Source organism: Tinamus guttatus, unplaced genomic scaffold (genome assembly GCF_059628265.1).
Source record: "Tinamus guttatus ecotype Peru unplaced genomic scaffold, ASM5962826v1 Tinamus_guttatus_pri_ptg000347l, whole genome shotgun sequence".
NCBI lineage: Eukaryota > Metazoa > Chordata > Aves > Tinamiformes > Tinamidae > Tinamus > Tinamus guttatus.
The window spans coordinates 2,319,612-2,339,436 of NW_028288881.1; the positions used below are offsets into that span (position 1 = coordinate 2,319,612).

At 41.7% G+C, this 19,825-nt stretch overlaps 1 protein-coding gene across 1 annotated transcript in view; it reads right to left on the minus strand.

Annotated features, from left to right (window-relative positions):
• Positions 1-19,468, minus strand: part of ADAMTS5 (ADAM metallopeptidase with thrombospondin type 1 motif 5) — a 39,805-nt gene extending 20,337 nt beyond the window's left edge. The window contains exons 1-2 of the mRNA XM_010215509.2: positions 18,494-19,468; positions 7,675-7,807 (exon numbers count right to left, since the gene is read on the minus strand). Coding sequence (XP_010213811.2) covers positions 7,675-7,807; positions 18,494-19,447 — 1,087 coding nt within the window. The 5' untranslated portion in view covers positions 19,448-19,468. The remainder of the gene's footprint in view (positions 1-7,674; positions 7,808-18,493) is intronic.
• Between the last annotated feature and the right edge of the window lie 357 nt (positions 19,469-19,825).

Consider the following 19,825-nt stretch of genomic DNA (forward strand, 5'->3'; position numbering starts at 1 on the left):
TTTATAAAACAGAAGTGTTTTGAATTACGCAAGCTTGAAAAAACAAGTACAGAATCTAACATCGGCTATTCTCCCTGAACTTTCCTTCCAATTTTTCTCTTACTTGACTCTAGCCCTCACCTCAAAAAAAAAAAAAAGAAAATCACTCTCCCTTTTAAACCTCCAGCTCAAAGACAGATTTTTAGTATTTCTGTCTGAAAAAAAAAAAATCTTCAGGCTGAATTAAACAATAGTCTGAATTGCAGTTTCTTTTCAGAAGCAGACATTAAAAAAAAAAAACAAAAAAACATAATGAGACACTCATACACCAGCCCTGCAGATTTTCTATGAAACAAACTTCTACTAGAATGGCTTGTTATAACAGGTTTCTGAGGAGATCACAGACACATAAACCCTGTCCAAGAGCAGATTTGAAGACAAAGCTCTATCCAAGCAATGCAGACTAGGCAACTGGAGACCACCTTATCCACTGAGTCTCAAGTAGTCATTAAAAGATGTGATCTTGGAGGTCTGTGCTGCATCCGCTATCCTTTTCGATGGGGCATGTAGAAGAGAAGTATCAATTGCACAGAAAAAGTGGGATATGGTGATTTCCATTTCACATAACTACAGCTCACAAAGAAGAACATTTGCTAAGTGCACTTCTTATTGATAATGATGATAATTCTGAAACATGAGGCAAGACCCAGGTTCATTCTCAATCCCTTTAAGATTACAGAGGCACTGATACCTCACTCTGCATGTTTGGCTTTAAGTTACAATGTTTCAGGCTCGGATTTAATGTGTGCTTTCATGAAGTTACTCATACACAAAGATCAACACAACTCCAGAAAACTTCTGAGACAGCAAAACTCAAGCAATGACGCTGCTATGTCTGAGTCACTTCCTTAAGTCTCTGGGTTGAGAATTTTGCTTTCAATTCCCTCACTTCTCTGTCAGAAATGCTTTACAGCCTGTAAGAAGTCAAAGGTTCCTACCCTACTCGGACTTAAAAGTAAGTGGTAGATAAAGAAAAGCTCATGTATATTCAGAATCTAGGGATTTAATTTTCCTAAATCATATCAATTTTACTCTTCAGTCTCTCCATTTTTTGCATACAAGGACCATTACAAACTGTCTCAGCTTCACTAAGAAAAGATTAGGTTTAATACCACGTGTACAGCAGGTGGAACATTTATTTTATATTATATATAATATTACAAGTTAATAAAAATATTCTTGAGTAAGCCAAGAATTCTTAGACAAAATTTAAACTGTCATTAGCCAGCAACCATCTGTACAGCTCATGTTTGTGTTTTGAAACATTAGCTAAAGCTTCGGCCTTACTCTTCACTTCTCACAAAGACTTTATGCTGAGTGCTTATCTTCTCCTCTTAACCAAAGGGGATATGTTTATGAGGTCTTAATCCAGATGCTTTTACTAGCAGAATTTTAAACAGAACTTTGAAAAACCTTCTAAGAGAAGAATTGTTTTTCTTGATGTATGTCTTCAGAGAAGTTTTTGATGAGTACAGTTTCTCTCTCTCTTTTTTAAAGAAAGTAGTTCTGCCTAACCACAGTTACCTGGATGTTTCTCTAAACTTCATCAGTCATGAATGGAAAGTAGCATGAAAGCCAGATCACCATTTTTAACGTGGTCTTGGCAATGTGTGCCCCTTGCGACAGAGGACAATAGGACATTTGCTGTTGAGTCTGAAGCTTGCTCTTATCTGCTCTATCTTGACAGCCCAAAAATCAAAGAACTGCTTGTTCAGCAGTGGCAAACACAAAATGCCTGCGAATTTAATTACACCGACTGTATACAAAATAATCGCATGAGATACAACATGAAACCAGACAAAGAAAGTATTTTTTGACTCTTCTGTGTTTGTTTAAAGCAAAACTTCTACATAAATAGCAGTCACATTATTCTTGGTTTTAGTTTCCTGGTCAAAGCCATGTGGTTAGACAGAAAGATTGTATGAGGTTAGACATGATAGGCAAGGCCCTCCTTCTGCAGAGGGCTCAGAGTGCTATTTTGGGGTCAGGTTCTGAGTATTTTCAAGCCATTCAGAATTCGATATAATGGTATAGTTCAGTGAAGTGTCCAAGTAAGGACCCAGGAGTCCTCCCTAGGACCTCCCTAAGGACCTCCCTCCTCCAGTAATTCATACGTGTACAATTATGCCGTGTAATAAGGCACTAAACTTTGTGCACCGCACTCATGATATTTTTGCCTTCGGCAATAACAAATGCCACAGAATAATAATGGCATGTTGGAAAAATTTTAGTATTAAACACATTATTCTCTATTTTTGGCTTCTATATAGTTCCTGGCATTAAGCATGCACATATCTAATAGAGCTGGAGAGGAAGTTGTCACAAAACCACAGAAAACGAGGCTGTGAGTGTAGAAAAGCCAGTTATTCCCTCTGCCTTAAGGTAGGATCAAGTAAACCCAAGCCATGGGAGACACATGTTTACTAAGGCTGTTCCTGTAAGCCTGCAGGCACACATTCCCCAAGCAGTTTGCCCCCGTGCTTCATTGTCATCACCGTTAGATGATTTCGGCTAAATTTAAAGTGAATCTCCCTTGCTGCTCTTTAAGGCCATATTCCCTTCTGCTGCCCTAAGTGAACATGCAGAATGAATTATTACCTGCATTTTCACGACTGTTTTTACATATTTGAAGACACCTTTTGTCCCGCTTCACTCATTCTCTACACTAAAATCTCTACACTAGTAGAGTATCTCATTCTCTACTAGATTTTCTAGTAGAGAATCTCATTCTCTACGCTAAAGTCACATGAAATCTCATTCTTTACACTAAAATCACATGAAAGAAGACAAAGAAAATTAACAAACGGAAGTTTAATTAGCTCCAAGTAGCAAATTTTAAGTTACATTCTAAAAATAAAATACTGGAAAGAACATCAGTAAACCATATTACTCAGGAGGATACAAGCAGGAGGAGTATGCCAGTGTAATTACATAACAGAGAAATAGGAACTTTGCAAAAGGTCAGATGAACACTAAGACTCTGAGCAAAAAGGCAGATCTTTCTCTGTATCTCTTATTTCAAAAAAAATGAAATGTGTTCTGTGAGGCTGATGGAAAGAACAAAGATACATATAATTTAAGAACACCTTTGCAAGTCATTAGGCCTATGTAACTCACACTGAACTAAACCAGAGCTCTGCCTGCTTACAGGCTGCAGGAAGAATGCTTTTGTATTTAAGGACTGGATTGAAACTCAAGACACAAGTTTAATTCTTGGCTTTCCCTGAGACTTCCTGTGTGATTTTGGGCAGGTCGCTGAATCTCCATACCCCAATTACATATTGACGGAACAAGCAGTAGCTCTGCTTCCTTTCTCTTGGACTCTTCCTATTTTGTGTGTTTGTAGATGATAAGCCCTTTAGGATGTGGCCTGTCTGCACTGAAGCATGAGGGACTCCAGCACAGCAGGGGCTGAAGTCAGTAGAAGCTTCTGAACATTACTGCATCCCCAAAGGCAAAATCTGTCTATGAAATACGAAGCTGTAATGTATAAGGTATATCCTGTCGGAAGAGATGTTAAGCACCAACTTCAAATTGATTGCCTGTGTCTTTTGATGGCGTTAGATCACGCTTATCTTCAGGCAGCACACAGGCTGGGTTATACATCAACATCACAAAAGGATCAAAATCTCAACAAAAACAAGAAAAAAAGGAAAACTTGAGCACTGGAATAAGTATTAAACCTATCTAGTTTTATTTCCTGGCAGTTATTTTAATTGATGATATATAGAAGATCAAGATACAAGTATGATCACATAACAGAAGACTGACCTAGGAAAAAGGTTAAATAAATGCTAAAATTGAGGGCAGTCACGGGTTCTTCAATGTTTTTCTTCAGGCGTCTCTGTGAACTAGGGAGGTGTGTGAAGCAATGAAGCATCATTATTTTACAGATCATGGGCTGATGATCACAAAGATTCAGGCAATGTCTACATACCATGCACAAACTCATTCAGATATCCTTGTAAAGCTAAGGAGGCCTGGCCTGAGGTTGTTCTTAAACTCACAAAAGACACCAATATGGCACAAGATGGAGCTGAACTCAGGAGTTGAGGCAAGAATCCAGAAGACTCAACAGCATTAGGCATTAAGGTAGAAATGTTCAGGAAATGAACTCCAAACTGACAGAGCCAAAATAATACGGAAGCCTGAATACATAAAATCCTTTCCGCTTGCCTCTCCAATAGAAACTACTTTTAAAATAGTTTTCTTTACGGATGAAGAGTCTGCTATATAACTGTTCCCAGAATGGTTGCATTTTAATCAAGGTGTTTTAAAACTGCAACAAAAAAGTAAGTCCACTTCAAGTGTCACTTCCATCGAAGTATATGTTGTTAACCTATTGGCATACCGATAATTTATTGGTTTGGCCTTTCCCTGATCATTTCTGGAAAATGTGTGTTTGTCATCTTATTTCACTTTCTATCTGTACAGCATGCTAGTAAAAAAGCTACTTTTGTGATGGTAGAGCTACAACAGTGGCAACTATTTTTGTGACAGCAATACACACGGATAGCAGCATGTCCCCAGCAAGAAAATAACCATGGCTTCGGCATTAGTGGCAAAATGTTTTTATAGGCTGTGATTTAAAAAATAGCATTCATGCTATTTGTACTGATTCCTTTTACTCTGTGGAGAAACTGGATTATCACTTTAAAGATACAATACCTCCTTATAAGGTTTATCCATTTATTTATTTATTTATGGTATTATCCCCATTTATCCCCATTATCCCTGCACTTGACACAAATCATTCCAAATTTCCCTACACACAATTAGGACAAGATTCAGGTCTTTGTCCCTCTTTACAGATGAGTCGCTATATCTTATCAACTGTCAGCTAACCAGTGTTCAAAGAATTTGATTGTGTCTCTTTCTGTGCTTTTATATAGCTCTTTGGAAATTTTGACTGCTGCTGACGTTCATTCATACTCTTCCTTTCAAAAATCACTGATCAAAATTTATCTATTTATTTGAAGGAATAAAATAAAGATCTAAGGCATGTGGTAGAAACCCTGGCAGCAGAAGCAATGACCTTTATTCTGTAGTGGGCTGCTTTTGGGCTTCTTGCCCATGTACTCAACCTGAACCCTTGGGCTGTGCATCATCCCGTTAGGCTGAGTTGCAGTTCCATTTACTTTGGTTGTCCTCCAGAGAAATAATATGATCTTGAAAATGTTCCTGAATCCTTCAGTGAGGAAACGGGAGTGTTCAGATCCCCTTGAAGTCAAAGGGAGGACACACAACCATTCTTGGATCAAGTCCATGCTAATGATGCTTCATCTACTATAGGGCCACACAGGATAGGGCTATTTAAAAAGCTGTAGACAGTGACTCCAGTTTGCTTAGTGGCTCCCCTTACTCATCCTACAGATAGAAAGTGGCAGCTAGGTTTATAGCCCTTAGAGGCCCCTGTGCCTGCAGGGCATTTCCTGCTCTGCAAGGTGAATTTCAGTTGCTCTAAAATGAAAGCTGCACCCTACCCACAGGACAGCAGGGACTTTTAAGACTCCAGGATTGTAGGAAGAAATCTGGTCTCCAATCAAAATAAAGCAAGGCTTTCCCCAAAGTGCTTAACTAAAGGGTATCCATGCCACACTTATTTTTCATCCGTTTTTGACCTTTAATTTAATGTAAGTACTCAAAATAAGCAATTTTAGCTATGTTTTCTTCTCAACTTCTCTGACTTTGGGCCACACACACAAAGATCATTCTGTGACTTGACACCCCCTCTTTCTTAAAATCTTACGGTGAAGGAAAAAAAAAAGATGTTATTTTAAACAACCTCAAATTAGAGTTTTTTTGTCCATTAGGGTACTTATTTATCCAACTGTTTCAATTCTTGACTTTTTTTATAATGAAAATTATAGCTTTTATGGATTCCTGTAAACTTCTAGGTACGAAACTGGCTCTTCTTCAAAAATGTGCTTCGAGATCACTAAAAATAATTCGCTTGTATTTACATTTTCTTTGTGTGAAGCTTAAGATAATAATATGCCTACTTTCTGCTCATCCCTATCTTTATTGATCTTATTGGTGCCCTTTCATATTCAATATATTCAAAGAGGTATTTACAGCTGTTAAAACAGAAGTTGAGTTACATTAACAATCTCATCACACAACAGATACATCACCATCAGCATCATGAGAAGGTCCCTCATCCAACCTCACTGATGTCCACTAACCTTCAGCAATACATACCACTTCTGGAGATAAGAAGATACAAGCAGTCTGTCCAGTAGACTGGCCTTTGAATGACAGGCTAAGTTTGCCAGTCAATTTGCCCCAATTCAAGGGCAGGTTTGTGATGGGTCATTAGCTTCAGAGCGTTGATCCCACTAAGCTTATATTATGTTGTTATATTCAACTCATTGCTCCACTTAGCTCCAAACACTCTGAATTAGGGATTTCAGGTGGCTTTCTCTTATTACCAAAGTATCTTGCTTATTAAGAAACTTTCGGGTGACTCCTCCAGCAAATGACGCCTCCAATCACCAGATTCCTTTTCTTTGTAGCAATGTAAAAGAAGTAGAGTTCAGATCACTGAACACTAATGCTAGCTGCTTTTTCAGCTTTGGTGATCTCTGATTGCTGAGACAGGTATATAGACAGCACAGAACTCTGGGGCTCTACCTGTTAGCCACTTGAAAACTTAACTACTGCAATGATACTCCCAAAGCAAACTTTACTTTGGTTTGGCATGAGGTACAAGGCAATTCAAAAGTTGGCTCTCTCTGAAAGTGCCCCTTTCCTTGTTATTTCCTTCCAAGAATTTTATAAAAAAAAAGAGATGGTTTTCCACTTTTAAATTGCTATTCACTCACCAAACTGAATAGCTTTCATATATACTTCTTGTGAAGAAATGCTCCTGAAATACTAGTAAATTAAAAACAACTAAGATGGCGGCAGCCTCTCTGCAGAACTATATCATGGCAGAGGCAACATCCCAGAAAAAAAGCTTTCATCTATCACTAATTCTGTCTCAAATCCTTCCGCAGAGGACATGCAAGGCTTCTACAGAAAATTACTGTACACTAAGGCTGAACATGACACAACGTTAAATAGCTCTTCTGATAAAACCTTTATTACCTAAAAACTGTTTATTTGGCTCTGGAATTCACACTAGTGCCATGTTTTACTATAAAGTTAGAATTTCAGAGCATTTATGGAAAAGATCTGAATACTGCTTTCTCCACAAAACACTTCACTGCATGGAATATATCATCCCCATCCCAAGGAAACGTTTTGAAACAACAGACCATGCAAGTCATTCAAGAAGATGAGTTATTTTCCACTGTATATGAACTAAATGTATGTTCATTATAATGGACAGTCTATACGCTTTCCCAACAGGGAGACATATTGACATTTCTGGACAGTAGCAGCAGCCTTTGAATTTTCACTTCAACTACTGCTTAAAAATGACACTGTCAGAAAGGAAACACCTACTGTGCACCTTCACTTGCCTTCTGATCCCTTATTAGTTAACCCTGAAGTGCATATGTATACAGCCTTAATCCCCAAGTGAGTATCTGGACCAGGGGAAATCTGGAATTAATTGTGAAGTATTTTGGTTACTAATGCAGCTGTTACAAGTGTTTGATTTGGCAAGGGAACAGAAAAGGCACTGCATACCAATTTCGTGAGCCACTGTAAAAGCTGCATGGAGGCCGTCATCTTCAATCACTGCACAGCTGCGCTCAGGAGAGCATATGGTCCCAACGTCTGCCATTCCCAGAGTATCACATGAATGATGCCCACATAAATCCTGCCCAGGAAAGGAAAAAAAAATCATTAAAATAAATATTTAATACCCGCAGGTAACAACAAGTTAGTTACCAGCCCTTTGCAAACTGCAGAACGGGGGGGAAAAAAAAAAAACAAACCCAGCAATACTAGCTTCCATCTAAAGATCTCAGTGCAGTTTAAATGTATGATAACACAATCTCACCTCTGCTAGAGTCTGCAGGAGTCTTCTCATTTTCACTTTAATAGGATCTGGATAGAACTTGTAATTAATTATTATTTAGATTTGTATTTCTGCAGTGCACACACTGCACTGTGTATATTAAATATACATGCAGTAGAAACATTTCTTCATAGACGATAGAAGAGAGATTCTCTCTACTTACAGGAGAGGAAGCAAGGCACAGAGAGAAAGCTTCAGAGTCCTCTAACCAGAATATTACCTCTCTTTTGAAAGACTAATCTTACAATTGCTCCTAAAGAAGTGAGATTGTTACGTAGTAAAACTTCACGCCGCACCTGTAAAGCAGTGCAATGACTAATAGTGTATTGCCCAACCCAACAGGTACTTAAGCAATTTTCAAAGGTTGCTTCGGAGACAGAGATAAGGCAGAGCATGGGAAGGCCCTTGATTCCGAACATTACAACTGCAACGGACTACACACTCTCTATCAGTAGGCACGGAGCATCCCTGAAAACCACGCAGGTAACATCAGGGTTTTGATTTTTTTTTTTTCCATTCCAGGACACAAGCAATAAAGAAAGAAAAAATAAAAAAGAGCAGCGCTGGTCAGACAGACTGTGTTTTAATAACCAGTTTCTCCCAAAGAAGACAGAAGAATAGTAGTTACAACTGACAGTACACGCACATATATTTTTTTTTTGGTTGAGAGAGAAAAGAAGATATCATGCCTACCTAGAACATCCCTAAACATTTCACTGTAGTTGAATGAAAATGTCATTTCCAAGACAGACCAGTATTATCAAATGTCCTTATCAAAACGATCTCTCTGAGGATTGCCTTTTCCCCCTCAAAGATAACTTCAACGCATTGTTAAGGCTCCCTTCCCTTCAGATCTCCTATTAGGATTTCTTTCATGACAACTAATCCATCTCAATAACAGATAGCCTGAGTGAGTCTCCTGGTAAAAAATGTTCACTGACGCACTCATGGCAATTTTAAATTAAGACAAACCTGAAAATGTATGGATTCAAATTCCACTGAAGTTGAAAATAAACACACTGAGTTCACAGATGCAGAACATCTCTTTACACAACAGATAAAATTCTAAATGGATATTTTTTCAAGATGAAGCAAAAGGACATTTCGAGCCAAAATAAAGAAATAATATAGCAGTACTACATAAAAAGAACAAGAATTTCAGGATCAGTGCTTCTGCCTTCCAGGTGTAGAGGTGTCTGGGAACTTTGTTCTGTAAGTTTAGTTAATGCCAAGATTTAAATCCTGGAATACCAGTGGACAAAAGATGAGACTAAAAAATATTTCAATTCCCATGTTTTACAGGTATAATTCTTGGGTTAAACAAACAAAATATAAAAACAACAACAACAACAAAAACAAACAAAAAAGCTTCCACCCTGGAAATACACATAATATGAAGGGAATTTTATTGCAGAGCCCTCTCCAACCCTTTTAGTTCCCATTCTTGATATCCTAATAGGATATCAAGACTTTGCTCCAGGATTTGTCACTGTCTCTCTTTGGGTTATCAAAAGGTACATGGTATGGAAGCTCCTTTTCATTTTTTTTAAGGGACATAATTTATTTCAAGTTTTGTATAGGAAAATATAATTATTATCATTTCTAACATCTCTGGACCAATGTTGGAATAGGCGCTAAGCAAGGTTATGGTACTATAGTGTCTATTCATCTGGGCATACTCTACAAGGAGGAGGCAATACATAAATTCCTGTTACATTTGCTTAGGTTCATATCCAAATAGCCCTTAAAGCATCACTTCTGAATCAGGCCATTTGAAACTAAGAGTACATTTTACGTAAAGTAATTTTAAGTAGTTTACCTATAGCAGAATAGTCAAGTAATAACACAAAAAAACCCACAGGATCATAATACCAATATAAATATTTCTTATGGTGGTACAATTCATCTTCTAAAGAAGTAAACTACATGGGAAGTTGACCAGTGTAACTTTAACTGGATCCTCACTAGCTGTTAAACTGCAATTCTTACAGTAGTACCAAAAAGCACATAAATCAGAAAGAAAGCAGGTTATTGGGGGAGGTCCAAATTGCTGTCATGCAGATAGAGGCAAGCATGATATAAAATACATTAATTCGGGCCTTTTCTCTGCATGCAGATTCTGAGCCATTTGGGCTACTTTCATATCTCAGGTGTCATTTTTACTTACACATTCGCATCAGTACTACTCCCAGGATGGGCACAATTATCTCAAAACATGCTAGCCTTAGACCAGTGCACGGCTTAATTCCATCTACATAGAAGAACCCATGGCAGTATCAGAACCAGCATTTACACAAACACAGCTGGGTCTCATTACAATTGCCTTGATTTGATGACACGAGAATAATAAAAATTGTATCATCTTTCTAAGCAAGCAACTGCATAAACTTCTGTTAGAGTCAATTCTGCTTGCAATTGTGAGTCTGCAAATTTTGACAGGGATGGTAATAGTAATCAGCCGTTCATGGATCTTGGCTTGTTATTAATGCTGCTCTCAAAATTCTAAAAGCTATGCACAGAGACAGGATTACACCACTTGCATCAGACATGAAAAGACAGCTATTCATACAAGTCTGTATAGCTGTCTGTATAATGTATATAGCCAAGAAATAAAGGATATAGGAATGTTTTGTTACTTTTCATTTTATATGTTACAGATACTACATCACCCTACATGCCCTGTTTTATTCAGAATTTCAGTTACTTCATCAAATCATTTCGTTGTTATCATAATTTCCTGAAATATGACATATCTCTAAACAGTTCAGTATCTTACTATAAGCTTTCCAGGTAGCAACTCTTACTTGCCTAACAGTTGATTTGAGATAGAACAAAGATTTACTCCGTTTTTTTAAGCCGTTCTTTAGGCATAACTGAACTTCAGGTCAGATTAAATGAATTTCTGAAGGGGAAATATTACTTACTGGTCTCTACAACAAAATCCCAAAGCTGGAGTGTTTTTGAAAACTGCTTATCTGCAAAGTTCCCCAGTTCCTCCGACACCCCTGGGCAGGTAGACTATAGTTGTACTCGGATGGCGAGAAGAAGGTGGGACTCATGCAAGGGGCAGGAGAGGAAAAAATCACATGTTCACCAAGAGCAGTGGGCAGTGCCTTTCCTTCAGGCTGGCTCTACTCCTCCAGCGATGGAGAGGGCAAATGGTAACAGGCAACAGGCTGGCTAAGTTTTGAAAAGAGAGTGTGCACAGAGCCGCCTGGTTTTCTCTGCAGACTTCAGTGTTCTGTGATGGCACGAGGATGCATCTTTTAAGTGAACGTTGGCATTATCAATACTCACTTAGGCAGATCGTTACAGACTCTGCTCCATTACGTTCTCAGCTCATAGTCTCATTTACTCTCTTTTTTTCTCTCATCCCTCTACATAATTTGAGCTCAATATATTTCTATTTATAGGATCACTTTTTATTTATAGGATCATTATAGGATAATTTAAGCATATCAAGTGACATCTCTGAGACAAATATTGGAAATGTTGCTTCCAGGCATTTTCCTTCTTAACTGACTATTCCCTGGTTATATGGTCTTTCCCAGCAGTGTGATTTTGAACAATGCTACCAAAAACCAAATCTGTTTTCACTTTCACTGGCTAAAATCTTTGGGCTAAAATTCCAGTATAAGTTTTGACTTATACTTCCTGCAGCCTTACGGGCCATAGGCAGTTTGCTATCAGCATCAATAACCTGAGTAGTCTTGGAAAGCAATCTCAGACTCCTGTGAAGCAAAGTTTCTGGGAGTACATTAAAAGTTTTTATTGTCCTTGAAAATCACTTCTTGCTTAATAACAGGTCCTGGTGTAGTGTTGCCATCTAATAAATCCATGTGGATCTCTTCTATTTTTTAAAACTCCAGCAGATGCACTAAGAAAGCAGGGGCTCACACGACAGTTAAAATTGGTTTCCAACAAATATTTCACCATGGGGTATAGCTTCCATTTAAAGAGTTAATCATTTTTTCAGATCTCATTTAATTGTCTCCAAATAGCAGTAGAAGCATCTAAGAATAAGCGTTTCTCAATATTTCCAAAGTAGGAATGCAGAGTCTGGCCTTTGATCTAGATTACAGTAGTTTCAAAATAGAAGAATGAAAAGGAAATGTGTTTGCTACACAGGAGACAATAGATGCCTTAAGCTTTGGCAAAGGAGTGACTTAGGGAAAACGAGCCGTACATCATAAGACTGGTAGTTAATTAGACAGCTTATTCAAGTCCAAGTTTTCTTGGCATTCTTAAGTACATCAAGAACAGCTGGCCACTTGCCATATATACGTGGCACTGTAGCAAATGAAGATAACTGTCGTGGTTCCCTACTGAAGTGGTTAATTTATTTTACCTGAAATTCTTTGAATTTGTGCAGTCGGCTTAGAAACAAGAATAAACTGCTCAGTGAAACCTGATATTAGACCAGAGCCTGTGCCCTGCATTCAAAACAGGATTTGAGCACCAGCAGGGACAGTTAGGGTGGAATGGAAGCAGTAAGCAATTGGCTCACATGTGCTCTAATCTCTGAGTTACGTATCCTTCACAGGGCTTGAAGTGTTTGACCTTACGGGGACCAAAGGGCCACTGCTTTACATTGCTGAGCACTTAGCTTATACTAAAGCCTCATGAGGGTCCCAATATATGAGACTTCCTCAGCCTCTGGGCCACAAGGGATGGCAAACCAAAGGGTATTCTCAGATCACATCTAAAAGAAACTTAGGAGAGCGGACATGGTTGTACACGGCCTCCTCTCAAAGCACAGCTAACACCTGTTTCATCTCCGTGTGCTTGTTTGCTTCTGGTTTCTTCACAAGGGTCCAGCAGCTAAAGCCTTTGCCCAGCAAGACAGCGAAACAGCTTCAAGTTCATGTAGTGGATGAGGGCACTTGGAAGCATGATCTGTACAAGAGCATCCTAACTACCAGGTTAGATCCATGGAAAAGGTCTGAAGGGTCTTGAGGCTCCTGCTGCTGCCTGCATGCCAAGGTTTCCATGAACCAGACTGCAGCTACTGCTTGCGACGCTTGGTGAGGAGACTTCATTTTTGGTTCCCATTCCTCCAGCTGCTTCTGTATTTCACACTGAACAGTCCTTTGGAAAATTACAGTAACAGACTTCTTCCTATGCTCGGGGAGCACAGGCCTTCTTGCTTTAAGCGGGGTACTCCAATAGCAGTTTCAGGCCATGATTTCTCTCTTTCTCACCAAATGAATCTTGAATTACTTGCTAAATAGTGACACAGCTTCAGTCGGAGCAGTGGAAAGTTTCCTTAACACCTGGAACAGCTTCCAGCCTCCTGGTTAAGGACCTCTCTGGGGAGGTGAGCGATACGGATTTGAAATCCTTCAAGCTGAGGAAGGAATTAATACGACTTTCCGACTTCCTGCGCAAGTGTTTCAACCGCAGATATATAAAATGAGGGTGCAGTCACGTAGTATTTGGGATCTACAAATCCAGCATCCTGTGCACAACTGCAGAAAGTAGGTGAAAGTATATTCACTTTTCAGAAACACTAAATGGTGCATTTTGAGAAAAGTGTTCATAAAAAGAAGACAGCAGGACCACAGTTCATCTGAAAAGAAAGGATTACTGGTATTGCACCGAGTGCCTTCTGTATGGAAGGCAAAAAGAATACAAAACTGCAATAAACATCCAAAAAAAAGGTAGATAGGGCTAATTGTACAAAGTAATTAGGGAATGAACTGTTTTATCCTTCAACTGAGAGCATGAAACTTAAAGAGTGACCATAAGATCCCACCTGGTGGAACAGTGCCCTGGAAGGAGCCTGCTATGCTTCTGAAATGCTGGTGGGTTTGCTCATAGGGATGTCCAGATCAGGGCACCAGGGAGAGGGCCTGACCATCATTGTAAAGCGAAGAAGGATTCCAGACAGGCCGACTGAGACAACAGACAACGAAAAACATGTAACTTGCCTAACCTGTAATTCTTTTCTGGAGAAACTCCACACCATCTCCCTAGGTTCTTATGGACCATGCTAGTTCTCCCACACAAATAAAGTGCCACTTTTTTTTTCCCCCATCCCCAAGGGGATCCCCAAGGAACATCTTCTAAAGGTTTTAGAGTTGCAATAAGATTAATGAAAAAGCTACAAAAGTAGAAGGGACATCACATTATAACTTTATCAGAGTAATAATATTACTGAAAAAAATGTTCTACTGGCAGTTGGGACACTGACCTATTTTACTAATATAGGATAATAATTGGCATGATATGATAATATTAGGAAGGAAAACAAAGAAAAGGAAATGAAGGAACCAGAGCCAAAGAAGGCATGTGCTCTCTTCAATGAAATTATCATCTATTGAGCTGAGATAATCCAAAGGTTGCTGTTCAATTTCAACAGCAGTGTCATATGGACAGCTAAACTAAATTACATACACAAGATCCATATAATTACTGTAGAAACAGGCAGGACAGTGGCCTTTGGCTCTAATGTGAACTTTTTGGTTAGATCCAGGCATGATGCTACTATTGCTAATAATCACAAGTACTAACAAGCACTTAGGAAAGCATTTTTTCTTGTTTTTGCTGCCTGTATCTGCTGGCAGAAATAACCATTTTAAATTTCATATACTCCAAAAATGGAGAGAAAAGATAGGGAGAGAACTGGGTTTTGTCCAAATGCTTTTAGAGACATTGAAATTTAACTAAGGGTCGCTAATGAAAGAGATTGGGTGAATTCTACAGGATAATTACAGGGAAGGTTAGACCTCAGAAAAGAACAGCTTGAGTTCAAGCACAGTTTGCAATTTATATATAACGGATGTTTTCACTGTGGCAGTTAATCCGTCATACATTTTTTTGCATCAGTAAAAAATCTTAGGGCAGAAAATAGCTTGTTTCCAGCTTCAGAGAACTGTTCACAATCAAAAACCTTGAAATGGACCACACTGTAAATTTTCTGTTGACTTTACCAACATTGAGAACAAAGAGAGTTAGTCTCCAAGGGAAAGGTGGTCCTCAAGCTCTTCTTATTCCTTCCCGTCACACACAGCAAGGAGGACTCACTTGGCCGCCAGATTACCTAACTCTTTGCTTGACCATGTTCAGGTCTGTGTTAGACATACTGAGGATGCACATGGCCTAACAGTTTATAACTATTGCCAAGTACAATACAAAAACTGAAACAAGAACTGCAGAGGATTCCTGTATGCTCTGAGGCCATTAAGACAAACCCACCTATATGGGAGCTCTTACAGGATTTATTAAAACAAAACACTTTCAGTGATATTTTGGTAGTGACAATCCAGTCCTCTGTCAAACTTGTTACTGATCATAGTGGGTAAAAATAACAGCTCAGGATCACTGTGAAAATATATTTCTCCTCATCAGATATTGAGAATTTAAAATACTCATCATGTAACCCAACTGAGTTTCTGCAATATTTGGGGACATAGAACTTCTGTGCCTTTTGCAGGTTTTATGCAAGTAATAATGCTGACAAGTTACTGCATTTTTCCTTGTAGTTGCAGAATACATTACAGTTCACTACAAATAATGAATGAATACAGTTACACGGACCTTGTCATCACTGATAGCAATACGTAGTGGGAATCCATGTTGAAATAGTTTAAAAACACTTCATCTGCATCATCCCAAACCAAACACGTCTTTATTTATTCATTATTTACTTTTTGTTCTGCAGCATGATGGCTTTAAAGTCCTTATCAAATGACATACAGACCAAAAAAAATCTTTTTGCATGGGAAATATTTGTAATATGATGGACGATGGTGACATTTTGAACTGCTGGTTCTAATTTTATAGCAAAAGAGAGCTGTCAGTGTATTCAGTCTATCAGTGCTTATTCATTTATCTTTCAGTGTCAAAAATAAGATCCAAGTAAATGTTGCTCCAGAATGAAGATAATTATTATATTAGAGACCTGTATGTCAACAGGCATGCATAATTTAGATTCTAACTACACATAAACAGTTACATGCAGCTGAACACGTGTTCGGCTGAGAAACGATTTGCAAATATTATTCTGTTGACGCAGAGACGCAGAGTTCAAGGTGGCCTCAGTTAGTAAACAAAGATGGAAAATGTACCTCACATTTTAACTCCATGCCTGAAAAACAAGCCATTTAGAAAAAGACATCTGGATGTACAAAAATTAGCTTGACGGTATTCAGAGCCCATCAAAACACGGAGGGAGCCATGGCTTAGCGTCTAGTAGCTAAGCAACGAACTTCATACATTCAAAACACAGTTGTAAAAGTTGGATTCTCCTGCCAGTCGCTGCTACTCTCATTGAAAAGCTAAACTGGAAAAAATCTCTCTGTAGCTCAAAATGGGACTGTTTTCTACGTGAAGCACCTCTGATCCTTTTTCATTCTTTGACCACTTTAATATTTATATTCTGATATGTGGCAATAGACTCATTTTGACATTTTGAGGGTAAGCATATAGAAAGATGTGGATTCACACATACTCCCTAGGAAGAACAGCCGTGAATGCAGTAAGAAACTACAAAGTCTTGTGCTTACTGAGTCAAACATCTCTCTCAGGCCGCCCCAATGAGTTAGAAATACAAGGCCAAATAGCATGCTTCTCCACACAACATACAACATTGAGGTAGATTAAGTTATACTAAATCATGCTGTCTGATGACTGAATATAAGAGTTAAGCATTTTAAGATATTAACCAAACAAAATGAAACCTATGCTTGCAAAATATAAGCATTTATGTTGTTAAGTGACTATACTAACAACATTGGTATCTTAAGAGTGAAATGAGACCACAGTAACAGTGACACTTTGTTAATTTTGCTCACGCACAAGCAAAGTAAGTCTACACACATATGAAGCAGTACTTGGGAATCTCTGAAAGCAGATTGCTGATTATTGTACTTACTCTGGTGCAAGGGCATCCATGCAAAGAATTAAAGCAAGTCTGCTTCAAAATCGCATTGTATCTTAGCCAAAGCTAACTTTCAAGTGTTGTTACATAGCTATGCATTACACTTGTTCTTAATAATTAATGTTAAGATTCACAGTCTGCCACCCCCTAAGAGTCTCTGAATCATAATGAACCCCATGGAAATAAATGGGAATACTGGCAGAAATACACACTCTTTAATGAAAGTGATGGATTCTGGCTGAAGCTTAACTAATAACCCATTAAAAGGACTGTTTATAGCAAAAAGGAAGAGCGTTCTGACCCAGCCTAGGTAGCCCGCTTTCATCTAGCTTACAATGATAAAAAAATGGAAGCTTGCAATTTTGACCAATGGGTTTTAAACTGCTAAAAAAAGACTCCTCTGCTGCACAAGTGATGCCTGACTGACACAGAACCTAATGTTTCAACTATTTACAGCCATAAAAGCAGGCCAGGAGCTCCCCCCCTTCTGGAGCAACTCCTTCCACAAACCATCCAAAGCATCCTTTTTGGCAGCCTCCTACGATGTAGAAAAGCAGGAGAGCTCAAACTAACGGAAAGTCATGCAGTTATTTTTTTCGTACTTGGGGGAAGAAAAAAAAATAAAAAAAAACACCAGACCCAAACCGCCGAAAGGATATTCTTACAGAAGAACCTCATTGCATAAACTCTGCCACATGTCTGCTACGGCAATGTCCCTTAACGACCTTTGGCAAGGCAAATAATTAACAGCAGGGTAGGCAGGGACGCGCAGCTCTGCATGGGCAGGACTGGCAGGGTCAGGTCTGCAGCTGCTCAGGATGCCCATTTTTCACTCGAGGAACAAGAGAGAGGCTGCGTCCCCTTCCCAGCGCCTGACGCACCAGACTTGCACGGCTCTGTTTACCTGCGGTTTACATTTGCGTCCTAGCCCCGAACCACAAGCGCTGCCGGCTTCCAGTGTAGCGAAGCTATTCTTTTGTGCTGGGAAGAGCATGTCAACAGACTTGGCAGGAAAGTCGCACGCTCTCTTAAAGTGTCTTTGCTCGCAGCACGTATGGGGGATTAACTCAGCCCTATCAGCTCTTGGTGCGGACCCCATCCCCAGGGGGAAACGGGCTGCCTGTGAAGCAGCTCCCTGGGAAAGGAAACAACATCATCTCTCGGATGGAGATAAGAGAGGCGGTCTCGGCCCAGTCCCTCGTGGCGATGTGTCTACATCAGACAAATTAACACCACCACGCGGTGCTGGCAGAGAGCCCAGCACGGCAGCCGTTGGGAAGACCGTGGGCCCATGCTGGGGGTCACCTTGTGGAGACACCAGTGAGGAAAGGCAGGAATGACACAGCTTACGAGGCGCTCAACCCACATCTGTCCCCAGCAAGGGCACGGGAAGGGGTTCATCCAACAGATGCACAGCAACCCAACGGAGGGAGGGTCAAGGGGGTAAAAGCAAAGGCACCACTGGGCTCACTGAGTCCCCTGCTGGCGCAGGCACTTGCGGGACTCAGCAAGCCAGAGCGCTGCCGGGACAGCCGCGACACGGCTTTGGGCACAACCCCGATCCAGGGGTCTCTTGGTGGTGAGGGGCGCCAACCTGGACCTACCTCACGGGTGAAGAGGATGGCGGCATCGTAGTGTTCGTCATGGTCGTCATCGAGGCGGTTGTGCTGGTGCTGCCACTTGCAGAAGCTCTTGAGGGTGGCTGCGGCGTTGCGGGTGACCTCGAGGCCCTTGTCCTTGTCGCTGAGCACTACCACCTTCACGACAGCAAGCCGCACGTGGTTCTCGAGGCTCGCGTGGGCGTAGAGGCGGGAGGCGATGGTGGCCAGCGTGAGCAGGTAGTGCTGCAGCCCCTTGCCGTACTGCCGCGCCATGGAGGCGTCGGCCACCAGCAGCAGCTCCACCTGCCGGGCCCGCGACACCGAGCGCGGCCGCCGCCGCCGCGCGGGCGGCGCGTCCCGCAGCGCCGCGGCGGCCGTCGGGGCGCGCGGCGGGTCGCGGGTGCCGCAGCTGGGCCGCGCGGGCAGCGTCTCGAAGCTGAAGCGCTGCCGGCGGAAGAGGTGCGGGCCGCGGGCCGGGCCCTGGCCGTAGATGCGCGGCGGGCCCGGGGCGGCGCGGCCGGGCCGCGCCGGGCGCACCGTGTAGCGGGCGCGGCGCACGGCGAAGTAGCCGTCGAGGCCGCCGCACAGGTTGAAGAGGGCCAGCGAGCGGGCGCTGCCGTCCACCGTGCCGCGGTAGTAGCAGCCCGCCGGGGCGCCCGCCCCGTCCATGCCCGCCGCCGCCGCCGCGTCGCGCTCCAGGTCGAGGAGGAAGCGCTGCCCGCCGGCGTAGAGCACGTAGCCCGCCCTGCCGCCCCCCGCGTAGGTCGGGTCGAGGCGCCGCACGACGCCGCTGTCCCCGGGGGGGCGGCGGGGCGGCCCGGGGGCAGGGCCGGACCGCGGCGCGCCGGGGGGCGGCGGAGCTTCGTCGTGGGCAGGTGCCGTCGGAGCGGGCGGCTGGGCCAGGGCGAGGTGCAGCTCGGCGGCCAGCAGCAGCAGCGAGAGCAGCGCGAGGAGCATGACTGCCCTGCCGTGAGGGGCAGGTCGCGGTGGGGAGGGCGATGATGCTGGTGGTGGTGATGGGGGGGGGGTGGAGATAGCCGGTGCAGCAGGGGAAGGGGAGAGGGGGGGAGGGAGGGAAAGAGGGAAAAAAAAAAAAAGAAAAAAAAAGGAGAAAAAAGGAAAAAAGGAAAAAAAAGTTCTGCCTCCCGAGGTTGAGTCAAGTGTGAGTGGGAGAGACAAAAATGTCAACAAAAGCAGCTCGCGTGTGAACTTTGTGTTTCTCTGCAGGGAAGAGCCGGGCGTACATGGAAGGAGAGAGAGAGGAGCGGAATTCCCAAATCACTGCTGCCGGGGAGGCAAAGGTGAGCGGGGGGGGAGAGGCAAAGGAGGAGAGGC